The sequence below is a fragment of the Rhinatrema bivittatum genome, chromosome 2 (genome assembly GCF_901001135.1).
Source record: "Rhinatrema bivittatum chromosome 2, aRhiBiv1.1, whole genome shotgun sequence".
In the NCBI taxonomy this organism is placed as follows: Eukaryota; Metazoa; Chordata; class Amphibia; order Gymnophiona; family Rhinatrematidae; genus Rhinatrema; species Rhinatrema bivittatum.
Window position 1 is genome coordinate 153,775,072 of NC_042616.1, and position 24,203 is coordinate 153,799,274.

General features: G+C 44.8%; 1 protein-coding gene across 3 annotated transcripts in view; it reads left to right on the forward strand.

Annotated features, from left to right (window-relative positions):
- HACD1 (3-hydroxyacyl-CoA dehydratase 1) overlaps positions 1–24,203 on the forward strand; it is a 151,110-nt gene that overhangs the window by 73,833 nt on the left and 53,074 nt on the right. For all 3 annotated transcript variants that reach the window (XM_029588755.1, XM_029588754.1, XM_029588756.1), the window contains exon 5: positions 7,666–7,787. In XM_029588755.1, the coding sequence (XP_029444615.1) occupies positions 7,666–7,787 (122 nt within the window). The remainder of the gene's footprint in view (positions 1–7,665; positions 7,788–24,203) is intronic.

The window sequence follows — 24,203 nt, forward strand, 5'->3', positions numbered from 1 at the left end:
AGTGTCTAAGGTGACCATATCTCGTGGACGTCAAATTCCTGCGGGTCTCAGAGCGCATTCCACTAGGGCCCAGGCTACTTCCTGGACAGAGTGTCAACTCCTGTTGCCTCAGGCGATCTGTAGAGCGGCAGTATGGTCTTTTATTCACACTTTCACTAAGCATTATCGATTGGACGTCAAGGCTACTGATGAATCGTCCTTCGGTGAGAGTGTTCTGCGTGCGGGTCTCTCGGGTTCCCGCCCAATGTAGGATGGATTGGGTACATCCCACTTCTTTGGACTGATCTGGGTATGTTCAGTAAATGAAAATTGGTTCTTACCTGCTAATTTTCATTCCTGTAATACCACAGATCAGTCCAGAGGCCCACCCCTTATTTCAGATACCGAAAGACTGTGTTGGCTAGCATTTACCGATAATTTTTCATGAAGCTCCCTTTTGCAGAACGGATTGATGGAGCAGTTATTCACAGTTGGTTTGGTTTGGTTTTTGTCTGTGGCGAAGGGGTAGTCATAAGAACATAAGAACTTGCCATACTGGATCAGACCAAGGGTCCATGAAGCCCAGCATCCTGTTTCCAACAGTGGCCAATCCAGGCCATAAGAACCTGGCAAGTACCCAAAAACTAAGGGGTGGATTTAAAAGCCCTGCTCGCGTAAATCCGCCCGGATTTACGCGAGCAGGGCCTTGTGCACCGGTGCGCCTATGTTCCATAGGCCTACTGGCGCGCGCAGAGCCCCGGGACTCGGGTAAGTCCCGGGGTTTTTCGAGGGGGGCGTGTCGGGGGCGTGTCGGATCGGCGCGGCGTTTCGGGGGCGGGCCCGGGGGCATGGTTTCGGCCCGGGGCGGTCCGGGGGCATGGCCGCGCCCTCCGGAACCGCCCCCAGGTCGCGTCTCGGCGCGCTAGCGGCCCGCTGGCGCGCGGGGATTTATTCTCCCTCCGGGAGGCGTAAATCCCCCGACAAAGGTGTGGGGGGGTCTAGATAGGGCCGGGGGGGTGGGTTAGATAGAGGAAGGTGAGGGGAGGGCGGCCTCGGAGGGAATGGCGGCAGGATGCGCGGCTCGGCGCGTGCCGGCTACACGAAATCGGCAGCCTTGCGAGCGCCGATCCAGGATTTTAGCGGATACGCGCGGCTACGCACGTATCTACTAAAATCCAGCGTACTTTTGTTCGCGCCTGATGCGCCAACAAAAGTACGCGAAGGCGTGCTTTTTGAAAATCTACCCCTTAGTCTATTCCATGTTACCGCTGCTAGTAATAGCAGTGGCTATTTTCTAAGTCAACTCAATTAATAGCAGATAATGGACTTCTCCTCCAAGAACTTATCCAATCCTTTTTTAAACACAGCTATACTAACTGCACTAGCCACATCCTCTGGCAACAAATTCCAGAGTTTAATTGTGCGTTGAGTGAAAAAGAACTTTCTCTGATTAGTTTTAAATGTGCCACATGCTAACTTCATGGAGTGCCCCCTAGTCTTTCTATTAACCGAAAGAGTAAATAACCAATTCTCATCTTCCTGTTCTAGACCTCTCATGATTTTAAACACCTCTATCATATCCCCCCTCAGCCGTCTCTTCTCCAAGCTGAAAAGTCCTAACCTCTTTAGTCTTTCCTCATAGGGGAGCTGTTCCATTCCCCTTATCATTTTGGTAGCCCTTCTCTGTACCTTCTCCATCGCAATTATATCTTTTTTGAGATGCGGCGACCAGAATTGTACACAGTATTCAAGGTGCGGTCTCACCATGGAGCGATAGAGGCATTATGACATTTTCCGATTTATTCACCGTTCCCTTTCTAATAATTCCCAACATTCTGTTTGCTTTTTTGACTGCTGCAGCACACTGAACCGAGTATTTCAATGTGTTATCCACTATGACGCCTAGATCTCTTTCTTGGGTTGTAGCACCTAATATAGAACCTAACATTGTGTAACTATAGCATGAGTTATTTTTCCCTATATGCATCACCTTGCACTTATCCACATTAAATTTAATCTGCCATTTTGATGCCCAATTTTCCAGGCTCACAAGGTCTTCCTGCAGTTTATCACAATCTGCTTGTGATTTAACTACTCTGAACAATTTTGTATCATCTGCAAATTTGATTATCTCACTCGTCGTATTTCTTTCCAGATCATTTATAAATATATTGAAAAGTAAGGGTTCCAATACAGATCCCTGAGGCACTCCACTGCCCACTCCCTTCCACTGAGAAAATTGTCCATTTAATCCTACTCTCTTTCCTGTCTTTTAGCCAGTTTGTAATACACGAAAGACATTGCCACCTATCCCATGACTTTGGTTGGTTGCTACCCCTCGCTCCTTAGTTCTGTTAGCATGGGCTTGGGTACAGGACAATTTTTTTTTTTTTTTTGGCAGTGCCCAAAGTTTTGGTTCTATGACTCCATTTGCTGGTAGGGATACACAACCCACTTCTCTGGACTGATCTGTGGTATTACAGGACCGAAAATTAGCAGGTAAGAGCCAATTTTCATTTCTAAGCCCCTTCCTCAGGACCAGAGACTTGGGTTTAGAGGGAAATCATGTGGAATTATTTTATTAGCTGTGGTTTCTTGAGATTGGTGAACAAGCTCCCCCAAGTTCTCCTCTGGGCCAGAATGCTTCCAGACAATGAAGTACTCTAATTTATTTCACCTTCTGTGGGAATCCAAGATCTCCTGTACTTCAAACTGTGTGTCTTCTTCAACTGTTACATCCAAGGGTGTGGGATGCTTCCTGGAGGGTCAGGAAAGGGTAAACGGTTTCAGTAGGGAGACATGGAAAACATTTTGGACTCTTAATATATTCGGAAGCTTCAATTGGTAAATAACGGGATCCAGTTGTAGTTGGATGGGGTAAGGAACAATGAACTAGCAAGGTTATCTTGGATATATTCACTCATAGCCTTGATCTCAGGCTCCAAGAGAGAGGATATGCTCTGCCTCGCAGAGGGTCATTGCCCGGGAGGAGCTCAATCCTGTAATCATAGAAACAGTGAGGAGGCAACATCTCAGCCTACTGCTTGGAGAATACGTTTATATATTTAGAATATTGGGGAGGTACTCTCATCTGGGTAGCAGCAATGGCAAGGTGAGCCAAAATAGTGACAGAGGCGAGAAAATAGAAGAACAAGATGGCCTCAACCAGGCCAGTTTCAACAAGGACCAGTCAATGATGGGTTGATGCTTTTCAAGCCAGGGGAGTCCCAGGATTAATAGGATTGACCGCTCCGGTTAGGACATAAAAGGAGATGGTCTCAAATGAAGCAGGTCAGTGTCGAAGGTTAGTGGGACAGTACTCTCTGTGAGCCTCCCTGGGAGGGGATCTCCATAGACTGAGGAAATGGTAAATGGTTGGGCCAGGGAAGCTGTGGATATACCATAGTGCACCAAAATTCCCTCCAGCACAGGAATCCAGGAATGCTTGCAAGATGAGGTGGATTTCGTCTATGGTGTTGAATACAGGGTCAAAAAGTTGTGGAGAAGAGGAAGTCCTGCCTAGGGTTATTTCCCTGTTTCTCAGGACAACTAGCCATGAAGTGTCACAGCGTGCACAATACAGGCATAAGCCTAATTGTCTATGGCACAACTTGTCCTCAGTGGTCAGCAGACTGTGCCCCAGCTGCATGGGCTTCTCTTGGATTTTAACTTCTGAGAGCTGAGTCATGGGTGGAGAAAGAGACTACTAGAAGCGAGGTGCTAAGGTGATGGAGCGTCATGCTCTGTGCTCACTGGATCTCTCCTGGAATCTTCAGTCGGTGCATCTAGCTAAGGTGATAAGGTTATTCAGGGAGGTGGGAACTTTTTGAGCTGTGAGTTCATCCTTAATGCGCTTGCTAGCCCCTGACAAAATATGGCTGTGAGACTGTCCTCTCCCCAGTTCAGTTCAGAGGCAAGAGTTTGTAATTCTATAGCATATTCTGAGAGGTTCAGAGAACCCTGGTGAATCTGCAACATGTCTGTTACTGGGACGATGTCTCTTCCAAGTTCATCAAACACAAAGCAGAATTCATCGAGGAACTTATGGAGCAAAGGGTCTTCACGCTCCTAGAAGAAAGAGGCCCAAGGTAATGCGGTACCACCAAAAGAGAGTGGCCATAGTATGATCATCAGGGAACATTGCATTCTGTAGCTGGAAATGCATCTGACATTGCTTAATAAAACCATGGCACTGTTTGGGAACCCCATGAGTCACGGGATGTGTCGGAAGCTATAGTAAAGGCCTGGCAGAAGCAAGCAGCACCTGAGGGATTCGCCTCAGGGTGTTCACGAAGGCTAATCATTCCAGGGCCTTGGTAACTTGATTGAGTACCTGCTGCTGTTCCTGTAGATGCTGTGCCAAGCCAGATATTGCTTGGAGCGAGGACTGGGCCTCCAGGTCCATGGCCTCAGCAATCTGTTAGGATTGTGGACCCTTGTGTTGAGGTGAGGTTGATGCAACATACAGGGAAGGCCCCTGTAGGTCTTAACCACCAACTGGTAGATCTGACAGTGCAGAAACTGGGCTGGAGCTTTGCCTATACCAGACCTTTCCCCCTCGGGTTGAGCCTTTGGGTTCCGGTGGCAGTCTTTGAGGCACAGGCAGAAGAATTTCTCAACCATCTTAACCGTCGAGGTTGAGATGGTTGGCAGGCAAGGATGGTCGTGGTCCAGGCTGAGGTCAAGACAGGCAGCAAGCATACTTGGGCATATTTGATTTCCTGTCACCCTGAGATGGTCATGTGGTAGCGGGGGGGGGGGGGGGGGGGGGGGGGGGGGGGGCCTCATAGCAGCATGTGCACAAACCTCCTATCTCACACATTAGCACATTCATATGTTCATTCATACACACATGTTCATTCACACACATATATACTCATTCTCACATACACATGCACAGTCACTCTTCTCCCTTTTCCACATACACACATGCACACATTCATTTTTCTCCCTCTTTCTTACACATTCATGCACTCACACTTGTTCTTCTTCCTTTTCCACACACTCATTCACTTCTCTCCCTCTTGCACACACATGCATACTCATTCTCTCTTCTCACCTTGATCCCCATTTAGCCACAGGAGCCACCCAAAAGCTCCTGCAAAAGGCAGGAAGAAAAACTGGCTGGAGCAGCACAGGCCTGAAGGAGGAAGATCGTCAGCGCCCGTGCTGCAGGTGGATGAAGAGAAGTGTGGGGCCGTGTAGGAGGAGGGAGAAGAGCAAGAGCATATGCACACCTCCCCTCCCCTCCCCCCCCCACACACACACAAGGGAAAAAAGTCATAAAGACCTTTTTTCTTGCTGCTTCAGGCTTACACCTGCTTTAGGATACATGATTCAAGCATGCATGAAAACATCTCGAGCATGGGGAGGGCAACTTTGAAATACCATGGGTAGCTTGTATTCCCAAACTTGTATGCAAATTTTCAAAGAAAAAATCTCCATAGTTTGTTTTTTTTTAAATTCAAGTGGCATATGCACTACCAATACACCTATACTCCCTTACCTTGTACCTGCATGGGAACAGGTGCAAAGTATACACTGGAAAGCATGTGCAGTGATTTGAAAGTGTGATCACTCTATGTACTTCCCTTCCCTAGCCTTAAATTCATGTACTATGAACCATTATGTATACTTTTACCCGTGTACAGGAAGGAAGGATTTTTTAAACTGTGTTTTTATGTGGTTTACAACGTATTTACCTACTTAAAAATGTTTTGAATATTCCCCCCCCCCCCCCCCCCAAGATATCATCATGGCTAGGGCTTCAAAAATTATATTCATAAGAGTCCAAACCTCACTGTTAAGAATTGCTGCTTAGACTCAGGAAGTTTAGTTATACCAGAGTCCCAGTCATGATATTTTAATCTTTATGAAGCTAAAACTGATATTCCATTAATCTTGTGGCTATTCCTTCTTGTACACCTTGTATCCAGTGCTCTTTCTTTAAGAGCACTCTATATCTTTGTACAGTCTTCAGAGGGCTTCAGAGTTGATTTAATGTTAAGTTTTTTATAAAAGGTTTTCTCAGGATGTGCGTTTCAGATATGGGCCTTGGTTTAAATGTGTGTGTATTTATTTGCCTGAGAGAATATTTAGTCATTTCTTCCAGTTTTACTTAAGCAGTTTAAGAGAAGAGAAAACCTGGAAGGCAATTTGAGTTGAACAATGAAATGTGATCTGGTGTGACTGTACTAGGATTCATGGCTTTCAGTGGCCCTCTTCAGGCTCTGAACTTCCCCCAAGCACTTTAGCTTTCTCCCTCAGGTGGCAGTAAGGGAAAGTGAACAAGAGCTAGACTTACTGACCCCACAGATGCTTTCCTTCTAACTGACCCCACATGCTTTCCTCAGGAAGTGATTGAGTGAAGGCTTTTTTCCCCAGTTCTGTGGTGTAGGGGGGAAGGAGTAAACTAGGCCCTTGGAGGGTTGCACTGTGATTGTCTATTTTGCCTGCCTGCAGTTTGCATTTAGTTGGAAAGGAAGGACAAAAGGGCTCAAGGGGAATTGATTAAGAGGAGGGGAGAGGGAAGGAAGGTACAGTAGAGTAGAAGGGACTGAGAAATTATGGTGACAGCAATGTGGGCAAAATGGACATGAAATAGTAGGCAGAAAAGAAGAGAAACACATAAAGAGAGAGGGCAAATAAAATAGATCAAAACATGTCTAGTGAAATAAGTGAAGTGGAAAAAGGAATATAGAGGGCTGGGAAGAGTGGTGAAGGAGATGGATTGGTGGGAGTGGTGGGAAAGATGGAGAGCTGGGAAAGAGGTATGCAGGAGAATGGAAGCACAACATGATGCTCATGGAAGTAGTGGAGAGGCCCTCAGAATTATCTTGTTCCGGAGACTTCCAGTCTTAATGCATCAGGACACAGAACTTTAGTTTTTGCAGTTTTGTGACAGTAAAGAGTATAGCAGCATGCATTCTTGCTATTTTACGGCAATTATTCAAATTAATTGGCCCTCAGACTACAGTAAAAAAGAAAAATGGGCATACAACCAAAAGGATAAAGAATACTGAAAAAAAATTCATTACCACTCAGACGTGCACATGTCAAGACTATGTGGGCTTGTGAAATTGACTTTTGCAATGCATTCCTATTCCAGCTGTCTTTTTAGCAATAGGTATTACGAGTCTCCTATGAGGAAAGACTAAAGAGTCTTAGGACTCTTCAGCCTGAAGAAGAGACAGCTAAGGGCAGATATACTAGAGATCTATGATGAGTGGCTTGGAACAAGTCAGCATTAATTGGTTGTTACTCTTTCAAGGAATACAAATAATAGGGGATACACAATGAAGTTACTAGGTGATACACTTAAAACTAATAAGAAAATATTTTTTTATTCAATGCATAATTAAGCTATGGAATTCATTGCCAGAGCATGTTGTGAAAGTAATAGGAGTAGCTGTGTTTTTAAAAAGGTTTTCACAAGATCCTGGAGGAAAAGTCCATAAACCATTATTAAGGTGGACTTGGGGAAACCCACTGCTTATCTCTGGAATAAGCAGCATGGACTCTAGCTATCTCTTGTGAACCTGCCAGGTTCTTGTGCCCTGGATTGGTCACTGCTGGAAACAGGATACTGTACTTGATGGACCTTTTGGTCTGACCCAGTATGACAAGTCTTATGGTCTTATTACAGAAATGTAGCTGAAGGAAATATCGCTACTTTTGCTTCCACAGATCCAAAATGAGGAGAGCGTTATTCTTTTTTTGGTCGTCTGGATTGTGACTGAGATCACACGATATTCCTTCTACACATTCAATCTACTCAACCACTTGCCGTACTTCATTAAATGGGCCAGGTGAGTATGCCTCTTGGCTTAGTTTCTCACATTGCATGTGCCTTTCCTCATGCTGAGCCAATGCACTGAGGCACAGATATGCTTTTGAATGCATCTGGGTACATAATTAACTTTAAAAAAGGTAATTACAAGTTTCTAGTTCACAAGATTTTATTGCTAAAGAATAATCGCAAGTATTAGGATGCTAGTGTCCTCTTCTTTGTTTTTTTGTTTTGCTTGATTTTGTTTGTTTTTGTTTTATTTTTAAATAACCTTTTTAGAGAAGGCATAGCCAACTCGGGTCCTTGAGAGCCCCAAACCTCTGATTTTCCAGGTTGTCCACAGTGAATGTTGATGAGATATATTTGTATATATTGGGTCCAAAAGCCACACCATTAACACATTTTGGTTATTTAAAAAAAATGACCTATGTATGGCCTTTGAGGGCCAGAGTTGGCAATTTGCATTTTAGAATATTTCAGCATGCTTACTTTGGATTTGTCTCTAAGTACTTACAACTCTACTGTGCAGTTCCATCCAGTTTTAGGAAACATTATTAATTTTTGTAAAAGCTAAAATTAAACAGCAAATTACTTAAATCTGGTCAGATCTGAGTAAAATGTAATGTTTCTTTGGCCAAACAGATCTAAAAGGAAGGATAATGGGGTATTGAGACTTTGGAGTAAAACAGAAAGATACTGCACGGCTGTCCCTGCCTCGTGTTGAAGAAAATCTATCTCAAACCTGAAAAAACAATTGGAGGCTCTTACATCTACCTTGCTCTTAATACTAAAAAAACTGAAATTATGCTCATCTCACCCCAAAGCCAACCGATCCTCCCCCCTCTTCCTCAGTTCCAATTTGCTCAACAAGTCCGTGATTTGGGTATCATTCTTGATGGTCACGTCACACTAAAGAAATTCATAAATAACATTCTAAAAGACGGCTTCTTTAAACTCCACACACTAAAAAAACTCAAACCCTTATTACATCCCCCCGATTTCCGTACAGTTCTCCAAACCACAATCTTCGCCAAAACCGACTACTGCAATTCCCTACTCCTCGGCCTACCTAACAATGCCAACCATCCCATTCAAATCTTACAAAACACCACAGCCCGGATCTTGACCAATTTACGTAGACATGACCATATTACACCTGTTCTAAAAGACCTACATTGGCTTCCAATAGCCTCCCGCATACAATATAAGGCTCTCTCTCTCATCCACAAAGCCCTATACAATCCCGAAATGAACTGGTTCAATGAATCCTTCCGTTTTCACCAGTCTAATAAGCCCACCAGACTAGCACATCTCGCAACCATGCCTATCCCCTCTCCTAAACTCTATAAACTCACTTCCACAAGAGCCCGTGCACTATCGATAGCCGGGCCGACCCTCTGGAACAAAATGCCTGTTGAACTACGGCAAGAAGAATGCCTCAAATCCTTCAAGCGGAAGCTCAAGACCTGGCTCTTTGCAAAAGCATACACTTAATTTTTCACTATACCTCACCACTGTCCCCACTCTCCCCATTCCTCCCCTGTTTCCCATTCTACCGCCCCTCTCTCCCCTCCCCTTTTCTCCACCACCTTCTTTTCTTTCTCTCTGCCCCTCCTCTTTCCTCGCTCTCCTCCCTTCTCTTCCCCTTCTTATCTCCTAGCCTGATTAAAATTAACCTCATAGTTTTCTTTCTTTTGTACATATGTATATAATTGCAAACTTTGTTTATAATTTTATTGCAATCTTCCCATGTTATTGTTCCCCCTCTCGTTAATGCCTTGTTATCATGTTTTTACTGTTCAATGTAAAGCGCCATGCCGTGCGTTTGTTTTTGCGTTACAATGTGAACCGATATGATATCCTGGATGAATGTCGGTATATAAAAATTTTAAATAAATAAATAAATAAATAAATCTACCGCCTTAGAGGACTGAGCCATAATCCCTAGTTCTTTGTGCTGCAAAATTATTTTTTTTTCTTGTACATATGTTTCATTTTCAGTGAATCAATCTATCAGTGCAGTTAGTACAGCTGTGTTTAAAAAAGGATTGGATAAGTTCTTGGAGGAGAAGTCCATTACCTGCTATTAAGTTCACTTAGAGAATAGCCACTGCCATTAGCAATGGTTACATGGAATAGACTTAGTTTTTGGGTACTTGCCAGGTTCTTGTGGCCTGGATTGGCCACTGTTGGAAACAGGATGCTGGGCTTGATGGACCCTTGGTCTGACCCACTATGGCATTTTCTTATGTTCATATACCCTTTGTTTTCGTCTCAGTTAGGAGAGATACATTCAGACCTTAAGTCTCATTTTATAGGGCTTATGGGCCAGACTGTGCCCCATTTTGATAGCCCTGCTCTGAATTGCCTTGGTCTATATTCTTTTGTCACTATGGTTCCCAGATTTGGGCACAGTACTCCAGGTGAGGGCTCATCATTGCTTTGCACAGAGGTATTATTACCACCCCTTTAAAAAAAAAATTTTCACTGGTAATACCTTTTTCTTTTTATCTAGCATTCCTTTATGTATTTTGACATTTATGCCGTCCTTCCAAAAATGAACCAGGACAGATTACAATAAAACACAAAACATTCCAAAATAGAACTTAAGGAAAATACATACATTCTCCTTGGACAAGCAGAGGATGGTAGTACTCGCGTATGGGTGACATCATCAGATGGAGCCCGGGCCAGAAAACATTTGTCAAAGTTTCTAGAAACTTTTGACTGGCACGCTAAGCATGTCCCAGTGTGACTATCCACACGTCCATGTGAGGTCCTTCTTCAGTCTCTTTTTTTTCTGCGAAGTGTTTGCCTTGCGGTAGTGGAGCTCTGCTCTTCCATTCGTTTTTTTTCAAAGTCTTTCGTCATTTTTTCCGCTATTTTTCTGCGCTGGGTCCCTCTTCCACCACGCCTTCCTGTGATGCAGTAGGTTGTTTTGGGGTTTTTTCCCCTTGTGGTTGATTCCCGTGTGTCACTCCTCTGTGGCCGCCAGCCATCGACCCCCTCACCAGCTGTTTTTTATGGCATCCAGTTTTCGACGATGCCCCCAGTGCCCTCGGACCATGTCGATCACTGATCCGCATGAGGTTGTATCCTCTGCCTGGGGGCGTTGCACGACGTCCTGGGGGGGGGGGGGTGCACTCTTTGCGATCAGATGACCCCTAAAGGCCGTTGCGCCTAGCTGGATAAGATTGAAAAGCTTTTTGAGGCCAAAAAGTCAGATCCATCTACTCCAGCATCATGGGCATTGGTACCAGGAGGCTGAGGGAAGCCGCTAGATATGCCGTCCCTATCTACTCCGCTATCAGGACCCCCCTCAAGAGAAAAGGGCCGGAGTTAATCTATCTTCGGTGTCCACGCATTCCAAGACATCGGGATCTTTGCCTTCTCGGTGCCGGGGAAGGACCAGACAGAGCACCGAGGGAAGCCCCGCAAGCATAGTCGCCAGTCGCCATCTCTACACTGCACTGGGACAGGTGCGGAACCGGCGACTGCTGTGCCAGCACCGAAGCAACCCCATGGAGAGGAGGCCTCGACCACTATCAGACCCGGGAGTCCCAGGCGTTCCCCGCTGGTATCTCTGCTGGGCTCCGAGCCTCTTTGGGGCTCCCAGGAGGCTCTGGTAATGCCACCTCCTTCTCCTCAGTCCATTTTTTCTTTAGCGGGCTTTCAAGAGGAGTTGGATCGCAGGGTTCAGCTAGCGGTATCATGAGTCCTGCGAGGTATTGAGCTGCCATTGGCACCAGTTCTCATGCTGGTGCTGGAGCCTGCGCCGTCTCTCTTAGCGGCCCTGTTTGAGTATCTAAACGTCCTTTTGGGTGTGCTTCTGACGCAACCAGTGCCCGGGGTACCATCAGTGCCCCAGCGGCCACTGATGCCCTCCTCCAGAGCGATTACCATTCTCGGGTCCTCTGGGCAGGAAGAATCGGTACAGCAGATGGCATCTGTGGTGGTGCTAGGTCCATGACCACAATTCCCTGATTCCAGCCCCGGGCTATCAGGGATTGTGGTGCTGTCGGTGCCATCGATGCCATCTGTACCCTCGAGGCCCTCTGTGCCAAAACAGAGATCCGTGGGGGGATGATACTTCTGAGTCCTCTTCAGATGACTCGGGTGGCCTTCTTTCGGAACCATCTCTGCCAACAAGAGGCATAAGGCCCCCCTCCCCCCCCCCCCGGAAGACCTTTCCTTTGTGGGCTTTGTCCAGGTGATGGCAAAGGCCATCCTGTTTCAGCTTCTCACCGAGGAGGACACCAGGCACAAAATGCTGAAAATCCTCCAGTTTGTGAATGTCCCAAAAGAAATAGTGGTAGTCTCAGTCCATGATATTTTCAAGGAGCTACTCCTCAGGATCTGGGAAAACCCTGTGATGGGTTCCTCTGGTCAATCGGAAAGCAGATGCCACTTACTTAATGCAACAAGCGTTAGGGTTTGAGAGGCGCCACCTCCCACACCAATCTTTGTAGTGGAATCCACCCTCAAGAAAGCCAAGTGCTCCCGCACCCATGCCACTGCTCCTCCAGGTCGGGAGCATATGGCGTTGGATGCTTTGGTTAGGAAGATCTACCAGGGCACTATGCTCATCGCCCACATTGCCTCCTACCAGCTGTATATGACCCAGTACAACCGGAACTTGTGGAAGCAAGTCCAGGAGCTGTCAGAGCGCCTACCTCAACAGCAGCAGGATGCTTTTGCAGCGGTGGTACAGCAGGGTCTAGAGGTGAGATCCACCTACGATGTTATCAAGACGGCGGCCAGAGTGGCTGCAGCGGGATTTGGGGCTTGCAGGATGGCCTGGCTCCATGTCTCTGACCTTCGACTGGAAGTCCAGGAGAAGTTGGCAGATCTGTGCTGCATGGGGGAGAATCTCTTCAGAGATAAGGTCAGGGACGTGGTGGCCCAGTTGAAGGACCACCATGAGACCCTTCAGCACCTTTCAGCCAGTACTCCTGGCCTGCCATCCTCAGTCAGAAAATCCTTGCAACAGGGTTCTAGAAAGTCCTTCTATCACCAGAGGAAATATTACCCTCCTGTCTCGAGGTCACGCACACTATGTGCAGCCTCCCGGAGTCATTACAGGCAACAGAGGGCCCCCAGTACTCAGCCAGCCCCCCAGCAGAGCCCTACAGATTCTTGACTGGAGTAGGGAAGCATGATTCAGACCGCCGTACCCTCAGTGCCCTGCCCTCCAGTTGGAGGCAGGCTGCATCTTTCTGCGGACCACTGACCTCATGTTACTTCCAACCAGTGGGTTCTCTCCATCATTCGCCAAGGGTACCGGATAAACTTCAGGGATGCCCCCACAGAATCTTCCTCCATGTCCATCATGGGCTTCGTCTGCTCATCAGGAAATACTTTCGACGGAGCTCTCCGCCCTTATAACAGCCAGAGTGGTCGAGCCTGTTCCTCTGCACCAGTGGGGATGGGGGTTCTACTCTTGGTATTTCCTGATACCAAAGAGAACAGGGGCCCTCCACCCTGTTCTGGACCTGAGAGCCTTGAACAAGTTTCTTCAAAGTGAAAAGTTCAGGATGGTCTCTGTGGGCACCTTAGTCCCACTCCTGCAAAGAAGAGACTGACAGTGCTCCCTTGCCTTAAAGGATGCCTACGCCCACCTCGAGATCTTCCCTGGTCATGGGAAATATCTCCAGTTCCTTATGCGCAGGAAACACTTCAGTACAGAGTGTTGCCTTTCTGCTTTGCGTCAGCCCCTCAGGGTTTTACCAAGTGCCTGGCAATTGTGGAGGTGCACCTCTGCCATCAGGAGGTGCACATGTTCCCCTACCTCGATGACTGACTGGCTAGTCAAAAGCACCACTCAGCAGGGTGCGCTGCACGCTCTCAATCTGACCATTGGGGTGCTACAGTCTCTGGGGTTTATCATCAATTACCCCAAGTCCCATCTCATCCCAACGCCACACCTGGGATTCATCAGGGCCAGACTGGACACGGTTCAAGCCAGGGCATTTCTGCCCCATGAACGAGCAGTTGCTCTGTCATCCCTTGCGAAGTTGGTCCACCAACGCCAGTAGGTTTCGGCTCACCTCCTGCTTCGTCTTATGGGTCACATGGCGGCATCTGTCCATGTTACCCCTTTGGCCTGTCTGTGCATCCACAGAGCGCAGTGGACACTGTGGTCTCAGCGGATGCAAGCAATCTGGGACCTTAATGAGTGTGTCCGCATTACGCAGCCGCTCAGGCTAACCTGGTGGGAGGACCTGTCCAATCTGGAGCAGGGGATCCCGTTTCAAGTTCCCCCATCCCAGGTTGTGGACAACCTCTGTACCCAAGGTCATTGATCGGCTCCAGAATCTCAATGCCAGATCAACTTCCTGGAGCTCCGTGCGATCCGCTATGCTCTTTGGGCATTTCAGGATCGCTTGTCCCACAAAGCAGTCTTGATCCAGACAATCAGGTGGCGATGTGGAACATAAACAAACAGGGGGGCACTGGTTTGTTCATCCTCTGTCAAGAGGCTGTGCATATATGGGCCTGGATGCTGTCACAAGGCATGCGTCTTCGAGCAGTGTACCTAGCAGAGAAAGAGAATGTGGTTGCAGACCGCTTGAGCCAAGCTTTCTGACTGCACGAGTGGGCACTGGATTCAACAGTGGCATACCCGATCTTCCACCTGTGGGGAACCCTAGACTTGGACATCTTTGCCTCCCCTTGCAACAGCAAAATGAGCCACTTCTTCTCCCTGTTCAGGGCAGACGGACTACCAGCCTCGGACGCCTTTGCCCGCCATTAGGGCAAGGTTCTTTTGTATGCGTATCCTCCCCTTCTGCTGATAATGAAGACTCTGTCTTGAAGTTTCAGCAGGACAAGGGGACCATGATCCTGGTGGTTCCTTATTGGCCAAGACAGGTCTGGTTCCTGCTCCTGTGGGACCTGTCGATCAGAAATCCGATCAGTCTGAGGACCTCCCCCGATACGATTATGCAAGATCGGTACAGGCTGTGCCATCCGAACCTCAAGTCGTTAGCTTTGACAGCCTGGATGTTGAGAGGCTAGGCTTGACTTCTCAGATGATGTGTCTCAGGTGCTGGTAGCTTCCAGGAAGTCTTACAGACTGAATGGCTTGGATCCATTCGCCTGTCCCACTCCGAAGTTGCTGGACTATCGGTGGCATCTCTCATAGGTTGTGTTAAAATCCAATTCCATCAGGGTATACCTGAGTGCCATCAGCACTTACCATCAGGGTGTTGCTGGTATGTCCCATCTCCGTGCAGCCCTTAGTAGGACGGTTTATGTGGGGTCTACTTTAGCTGAAGCCTCCCCTCTGGCCTCCTGTTATGACCTGGGACCTCAATGTGGTATTAGTGTGGCTCACGCAAGATTCTTTCGCACCTCTGCGCTCCTGCGATCTGAAGTTCCTCACCCAGAAGGCTCTCTTTCTGGTGGTGTCACTTCGGTGCACAGGGTTAGTGAGCGTTAGGCTTTGGCTACATATCTGCCCTATATGAATTTCTTTCATGATAGGATGCGTAGCAGGACCATCCTAAGTTTCTACCTAAAGTGGTGACTGATTTTCATTTCAATCAGTCATTCTGCCCACCTTGTTTCCGAGGCCTCATTCTCTGTGAACGGGCGCCACACAGTTTGGATTGCAAGAGGGCCTTGGCTTTCTATCTAGAATGCAGAGCAGGTCACAGGCAGTTCACACAACTCTTTTTATATCTTTCAACAAGATATGAAAATTGGGAGTTGTGGTGGGCAAGCAAACTCTGTCCAACTGGCTAGCGAATTGTATCTCCTTCTGCTATGCACAGCTTGGAGGCCGTGTCAAGGCTCATTCTGTGAGAGCTATGGCGGTGTCGGTAGCCCACTTGCGGGTGGTTCCCATTGCCAAAATCTGCAGGGATGCGACGTGGTGTTCCTTACACATGTTTGCTGCCCATTACTGCTTGGACAAGGATGGTTGGTCCGACAGTAGCTTTGGCCAATCTGTCCTTCACAATCTCTTCCAACCTTAAACCCAACTCTACCTACCTAGGGCCCAGTATTAGGGTTCAGGCTGCCTCCCTCTATTACCAACAGCACCATAGTTCTTGTGCCCGTTGGTACCCAGTTAGGGGTTTTTGATCATTGTTGTATCCAGGAGCAGCCTGTAGCTTGGTATTGGCCCACATGTGAGGACTACCATTCGGCTTTTGCTAGGAGAAAGCAGAGTTGCTTACCTGTAGCAAGTGTTGTCCTAGGACAGCAGGATGTTAGTCCTCAGGAAACCCACCTGCCGTCCCATGGAGTTGGATTCTCCTGCATTTTGTTTTATTTTTTTGCTCATGAATTCTATGTTATGAGACTGAAGAGGGACTTGTGTGGGCATGCAGATAGTGTTATGCTGCGCATGCTCAGTGTGCCAGTTAAAGTTTCTAGAAACATTTTGACAAAAGCTTTCCGTGCCGGGCTTCATTTGATAACGTCACCCACATGTGAGGACTAACATACCGCTGTCCTAGGAGAACACCTGTTACAGGTAAGCAATTCTGCTATCTGTAAAACCAGACAACTTAACTATAAATATAAAAAAGTATCACAATACAGCCATGCAATAAGAGCAAAACTATTAATAAACTAAGCAGTTTTCCAAGGATTTCCACCCTATATTGCAATAAACCAGTTTATTTTTTTGGGAAGAATATCTAAAAGACATCAGGTTTGCTGATAAGCACAAAGGAAAAATGGTGATTTTAGGTATAGCTCAACTAATGGCTTTTGGGGAATCTGAACACCAGATAATTTCCCCATTCTGACCATAACAAACAAATTGGGGAATATGGAATGACTGCTTTGCCAAGTAGCAGGGCCCATATCATGCTGAGCTTTATATACCAAGGTTAAAAACTTAAATTTAAATTAACCAGTAATCAATAATGGGCAGTCAAAATAATTGTAACATGTTCCAGAACCTGGCCTAAACCAGGAGTCTAATTGCAGCATTTTTTAATTAATTAAATGTTATGTACCTTTTCACTGATTAATCCCAAATACAAGATATTACAGTAATCAACATGATGGTGTTCAATACTTGCACAAAGTCAGTCTGCGTTAAAAATGGTTGAATCATTTTCCACTGTTATATATATATATATATATATATATATATATATATATATATATATATATATATAAACTATGTTTGGCAGCAGAGGAAATTTGTAGTCTGCACCTTGGCCCTTTGCTAGGATTTCAATCCCGTCTAACAGACAGATGGGGACGTATGTTTTCTCATTCTGTACTCATAGCACTTCTGTTTTCTGGGGCTTTTAATCCAAATTTATTCATATCTACCCAGAGGTTAAGATCTCTCAAACACTGGTCTGATCTCCCAAATGTCTTGCCTCAATCTACCTCCAAATGTCTACCTACCTGCAGACATCTGAGAAATTGATTCACCTGATTCTTGTCATTGCCTTATCACACTTGTGATTTGAAATATGGTAGTCTCAAATTCTCTGTCCTGTTAGTGCATGTCAGTGCTTCACCCCCTCATATACTACTGTCTTGGGTTATTTTTCAACCCAAATGCATGCTTCTATACTTTTTTTTTTTTTGCATTAAATCTTGGTTGCCAAACTCTTGACCACTCCTTAAACCTTCCCGGATTAATCCTTTATTTCTATTCCATTTACTATGCCCATTGAAAATCATAATATCTGCATAAAGATAAACCTTTCCTTTTAGTTTCTCTTCATTCTGACGTTTTGAAAATATTGAACTAAATCAAACCTTGAACTGATACTCGAGACACTCTATTGATGACAGCTTCTTTCCTTCTTCCCTGTAGTAAATACCATTTAGCATTCCTCTTGGTTGGCTAACTCTCAAGATTCTAATCCTGTTCATCCACTCCTCTAAGCCAATGGTTCCCAACCCTGTCCTGGGGGCCCACCAGCCAGTCGGGTTTTCAGGATATCCACAATGAATATGCATGAGAGACAATTTGCATGTTATGGAGGCAGTGCATGCAAATTGTGTCTCATGCATATTCATTGTGGCTATCTTGAAAACCTGACTGGCTGGTGGGCCCCCAGGACAGGGTTGGGGACCACTGCTCTAAGCGATTCAGTTTATTTCTGAGCCTTTTTGAGTGGAGCAAAGTCAAGTACATTACAGAAATCTAATTATAACACGCACAGCACCAGTCTCAGACCAATTTTTTCCTTTTACCTACTAAAACAAATTGATCAAATTTCCTTTATATGATCATCCTTTGTTCTGATGTACCAGGAGCCAACACTAGTTCCAAGCTTGGGGTATGGGGTAGAAAGGTGTTGTGCAGGTTGAGTGGGAGGGTTAGGATGGATTTTATGGGGGTGATGAAAGAGCGGGGAGGGTGGGCCTATACTGCAGGCTTTTCCTTTATTGATATTTAGATTTTGGGGGAGAGGACTTTGTTTCAAGCCTAAAGGTTTCCAATATTTCATACTCCTATTTTGGGAGGAAAGAAATTGGCTGGCTGAACCATCATTTTTTTTGCAATGTGGTGGTGGTGGTGGGCTTAATCTAGGCCACAAGGCCCCCATGGAAGCTTCTCCCCCCTCTCCAGTTACTGCTTAGCTAGTGATATCCAAAGAATATTATGCCTCCACAGTGTATGTATATGTTTCTTTGTTACACTTTCATCTTGTGCTTAGATTAGAACCTCTGAAGGTTGTAGAATTATTTTTCCTGATTGAATGATTTTAAGCATCTTATTGGATCTATTCTGTTTTGCTATCTCCATCTGCATGCTTTTGCCTCTTCTTATTGGCCTCTTTACCAAAAGGAGCCTGAGACTGGCTCACTTCCTGAGGGGTTTTCAGTTGGAAAAGACTCTTGGCAAACTAACAGCCCTTCTGTGTCCTCTACAAGCTCCTCAGAAGCATCGCTCTTTCACCTCTATTTCTCATCCACTATCATTCACTAGTAGCCACAACTTCTACTTCAGACGAAGGCAACTACAGCTAATGACTGATCTTCCAGAGACTCATAACAACTAAACCTGGTTGCTGTCTATATAGCTGTTTTTGCTACTCACAATTCACAGTGAGTGTTGAACAATTACCTCATTCTAATATATGGGGTTTTTTTACATTCAAGAAGTGAGTTCACTGATATTTGGAAGCTGAGGGAAAAGAATGTTAAATGAAAAGAATGTTTAAAAAATCCTTTAATTCTTTTTTTTTTTTCATCAAAGTGCACTGGAGGTCTTGGACTTGTCTACACAATGAATTTAGCATATTCCCCTGTGCAAACTCTGCCAGGAAGCAGTTTTTTTAGATGCCTTTGATTTTCCGTTCAGTTTAGGCAATGGTACTTCCAATAATGAACAACTGTAACTTGCTTTATTTAGTTCTGCCTGCTTTAATGATAAGGGCTCTTCAGTATCTGCAGGATTTGGCTGCTCGCCTGATATCTAGCTGCTCAATGCGGGACCATATCATGCTGGTTTTGCCTGACCTCCACTGGTTACCCATACAGTGGAGAATACAATACAAAGTGGCATTTCAGGCCCATAAGTTGTCATTAAATTCATTACCTTGGGCCAGTGCATTATTAAGAGTTTTTAGAACCCTGGTAGATCTCTTCGTTCCTCGCATCGAGGACTATGGGATGTTCCATAAATTCGCCAAGCACACCTGTCTGATACAAGGGATCAGACCTCTGTTGCTGCTCCCATCCTATGGAACTTTCTGCCATATGGATGGTGGAATGCACAAAAACTTTTAAGACTATAACCAAGACATTCTTTTTTTCAGCAGGCATTTTTGTTATGACCACTAGTAACCAGCTACATCTGAACTACATTGGGCGGTTTGCTTATATCATAAGATCTGATACATCTTGAAGCTTCTTGGATCATATGTTGACTTGGCAATACTGTTACTGTTGGTTGTTAATCTGAGATTGTGTGTGGCTTATTGTACACCACTTAGGGTATCTGTGTAAGCATTTTATAAATCAAATAAATAATCTGGAGAATCTTGCACATATTGTTGCTACTTGTTGAGCTGCACAGCTACAGAGAGCTATAACCTAATACTGCCAGTGTTTAACACTGTTTCAAAGAATGGCAGAACACACTCCTTTACTAAACAAGGTGTTCTGTGAAAATGCAAATGAGGTTGTGCTCCCAGCTACAGAGGTTGCTAAAGGAAAAAACATGTTTTGACATCCAGAGCCTTAGATAATTATGAATTTGAGAAAACTGGTTATCTAAAAAGGGTTAAGAAGGCTTCAGAAGAAACAGAATGTCATAGATATGAGCTTATTAGCACCACAGTTATAGAAGAAATTCAGCAAACCATAAGTCAACTCCAGTATAGCTGTAAATATTTATCTGCAACAGTCAGACAGATGATATTCATTCCTAACAAGAACCAGTACCAAAGCAAGTATTGACAAAGAGGACTTTCACAGGGACATTGATCTAAAATGTGACAATTTAGTTCAAGGCACTATTGCATAAGCACAGCAAAAAACTATCGCTATTTGTAGCGATAGTTACTGTTCTTTGTGAACCGGGGTGATATGTATATTATACAGGAACCTCCGGTATATAAATTAATTTAAATAAATAAATAAATAAAAATGGAAAACTTAAAGGAAACTGTGTATTGATATTCCAACCTTTCCAAATGCCCCACAAGGACTTCAAGATAACTGAAATCAGTTCACTAGAACCTGTCCTCAGCAAGTGCAGTCACATTGAAGGTACAAGCAGAAGCTGCTCTTGCACCTACTGCTTTTAGTAAACAAAAAGCTGCTATAAAGCTAGAATTGAAGAGGTGGAATGCACAGTAGCTGCTGTTGCCACAGCAGCCGCATGGAGGAAAGCAGAGTTAAATGCTAGGCTAGAAAAGTTGCATCAAGAGAGGAAAGCTGCAGCTGCAGAAGCCCAAGCTAAGAGCCTTGAATCTGCTGCAGGATAAGAAAGCAGAGAGATTCAGATTGATCAGGATCCTGTTCAGCATACCAGAAAATATATCCTACCACGCAGCCAAGATAGATAACAGATGCTGAGACAAACCAGCCTATCTGAGGTAGACTTTACACCTAACAAGATCAACTCAATGTACTCTACCATGAATGTTGATTGCTGCCACAGTGTTCCACACACTCATATGCCTACGGATGCACTATGATCAGCTTGCAAGCCTGGTACAAATATTTAGAGGTACTCTGCATCCTATGTGAAATGGATTCAAGCCCTGGTTGAGAATGCTTCATCAGCAAGAACCCATGCCACATATCCTCCACAGGAACCAAATGCATGTGATCAACCTCACTCTACCTCTGTGCCTACTGCTGACACATTGAGAGGGAAATCCAATGATATATCACACCACAGCTTCCTGCAAGTACTCCATCACCTGAGAATTGAAGCATCAAACGGATAAGATCTGGCCAAATACATGCCCATCATGAGCTTGTGAACTTGAGGCTCACTATGTTTGACTGACCTGAGAACCTATAGAGTATGGAAATGTACATTCAAATGCATCACTGAAGACCTGAATGTCTCCACAAGCGAAGAAATGGACCAGTTAGTGAAATGGCTTGGAAGCGAGTCATCAGAATGTGTGAAGAGGTTAAGGGCGGTGAATGTAATTCTTCAGTAGGTCTAGTGATGATGTGACAGAGAAATGCTCTTTTTCCTGATTGGTTATTATTTTGAATAATTCTGAGCTCCCTATTGGATCTATTCCTGTTTTGCTCTGTCTGTCTGTATGTGTTCTCTTGCCTCCTCTTATTGTTTTGTTTTTTTGTTTTTTTTTTTTTGGGGGGGGGGTTACCAAAGGAGTCTGGGACTGACTCACTTCCTGTGGGGTTTTCAGTTAGAAAAATGCTCGTCACAAATTAACAGCTCTCCTGTGTCCTCTAGAATCTTCTAAGAAGCATCGCTCTTTCATCTCTATTTTCTATCTGCTATTATTCCCTATAATTCACTAGTAGCCACAGCTTCTACTTTACTTGGTTACTGAATTCCAGACTCATAATATGTGAACCAGGCTGCTCTCTGTCCACTTATTCTTCTCGCTTTGCAATCCACAATGAATATTGAACCGTTTCTTCATTCTAATAAATATTTGGCATTCAAGAACTGAGTTTTCTGATATTTGGAAGTTGGCAAAAAGAATGTTTAACTGACTGTTTAGTACTTCAAGCAAAGGCAGACAATTTGTGAGAACAGTACAGATATCGCTGGTTAATTTTAACTTATTTAAGTATACCTACCCAGATAACTTTAAGCCTCTTCAGGGCCCACATCTAGACATAGCCAAATAACTTATTTGGCTAACTTCAAATATCTTGGCTCTGCTCTGAAATACCCTTATTTTTATCCAGGTAAGTTTTAGCTGCATAGTGACATATTCAGCTAAATGTTTAGTTGGATAATTGCCAGATATTTAAAAATATGCATTTAGTCATATAACTCACAAGTTATCTGGCCAAATGACTTTAACTATTTGCTTCCCAGAATGTATTCCATCTGGTCTCATTGCTTTTTCCACTTCTGTTTTGCTAGTTCCCTGTAAATCTTTTCTTTCTATAAATATAGTGGTATCTGTTCCGTGGAATCCTGAGGGGGGGAGGCGGGGGGGCCAATACCACCAGGCACAGGGCCATGGGGGGCACTGATGGCTGACATAGGAGACCCATGCGGCCACCAGTTGACCTTATCCCACCAGCGGCTGAGCAGGGACGTGTGCTACTTCTATGCTCTGTGCCGGCCACTGTTCCCTCTAAGCTGTGCATGTGCATGGCCACGCACAGCAGGAAGATCGGCAGGGCCCATGGTTGAGCTCATCCCACCATGACCTGAAGGAAAAGTCACCTCCAAACCTCCAGGTGCTGCTCCTCCTTCCTGCCTGAGTGGCCCCGGAAGAAAAACTGTGCTGGAGCCGCGTAGGGATGAAGGAGGAGAAGTATCAGCCGCATGCAAAAGAACAGCAGTGTTTGTGGCAGGGCTGCTGTGGATCCCACCTCGTGGCAGCCTGAGAAGAGGAGACCCGGTAGCAGGGCTGCAGTAGAACCCACCTTGCAGTGGCCCGAGAAGATCAAGTGCCACCGCGGTGCCCATCCTGCAGCGACCCGCGAAGAGGAGGCAGAGAGCCTTGGGGGTGTGTGTATGCGTATGTATTTTATTGGTGCTTGGGAAATTTTTTTTTTTAAATGTATATGATTTTAATTAAAATAAGTTATTCTGTTTGTCAGTAGTTTTAAATATTCTTTTGTTAGTATGGTTTCACTATTATAATTGATGCTTTGCTTCTCAATTTTGTTTGTTTTGTGAGGTGGTTCTGTTCTATTTTTACATACAGTTTGGCTTCTTGGGGTTCCCATTTCAGTTTTTGTCTGCAATTGCTGCTTCTAATTTGTGATCCTTCATTCTGTATCACCTTAATACAGTTATATTTATTTATTTATTTATTTAAAATTTTTATATACCGACATTCATCCAGGATATCATATCGGTTCACATTGTAACGCAAAAACAAACGCACGGCATGGCGCTTTACATTGAACAGTAAAAACATGATAACAAGGCATTAACGAGAGGGGGAACAATAACATGGGAAGATTGCAATAAAATTATAAACAAAGTTTGCAATTATATACATATGTACAAAAGAAAGAAAACTATGAGGTTAATTTTATATATGAAGTAAAGCTTACATTCCCACTACAAGCCCCACAGCCTGATCTAAAATTGTTCCATCACTCACTTATGTAAACAAATAATCGCCACATCACACTTACTAATCTATCAAGAGGTCGGCTTCTTGCCTCCTTCCCTTGTATATAGTATTTAACTTCGTTCACCCTTCTTTATTTCCTACTCCCAGTTAAGGCATCCTTGTTATAATGTAACTTTTATGCGCCTTTAAATTGTCTCTTGTTGATTGGTTACTTATATTTACTGCTTAGTTCGATGTAAACCGAGTTGATTTGATTTGTATCAAGAAAGTCAGTATATAAAAGCCTTTAATAAATAAATAAATACATAAATTCCTTACGGTGTTCATTTAGGGCCCAAGAAATTGGTCTGCTCTGCTACTTCTGGAAATTTGTTTGAAGAGATCTGATCTCTGACAGGTCTGACCACTTTTATACAGTTCTGCGATGTACCCAAAATAGTTGCAGCTCAGGAGTGGGAAAAGCGTCCTCTTCCCTCAGCCTAATCACAACTTTCAGGTTTTACAAGGTCAGTGACCTTTTTATTATTTCTGTAATTATTAGCAAAGGGCTCTTATGACTGCAGAGTCAGGGTCTGTGACCTTTCCACGGTTTCAAAGGACTGAGCATTAGTCTGAGTGTGGCCAGTACGCAGACTACCCCATTGCATAAGACAACCAGAGTCATCATCCATACAGACAGGGATCCCCTGCATCAAGGTCTTTGGACTACCCCTGATTCTGAAAATGCCTTCTGAACTTTCAGC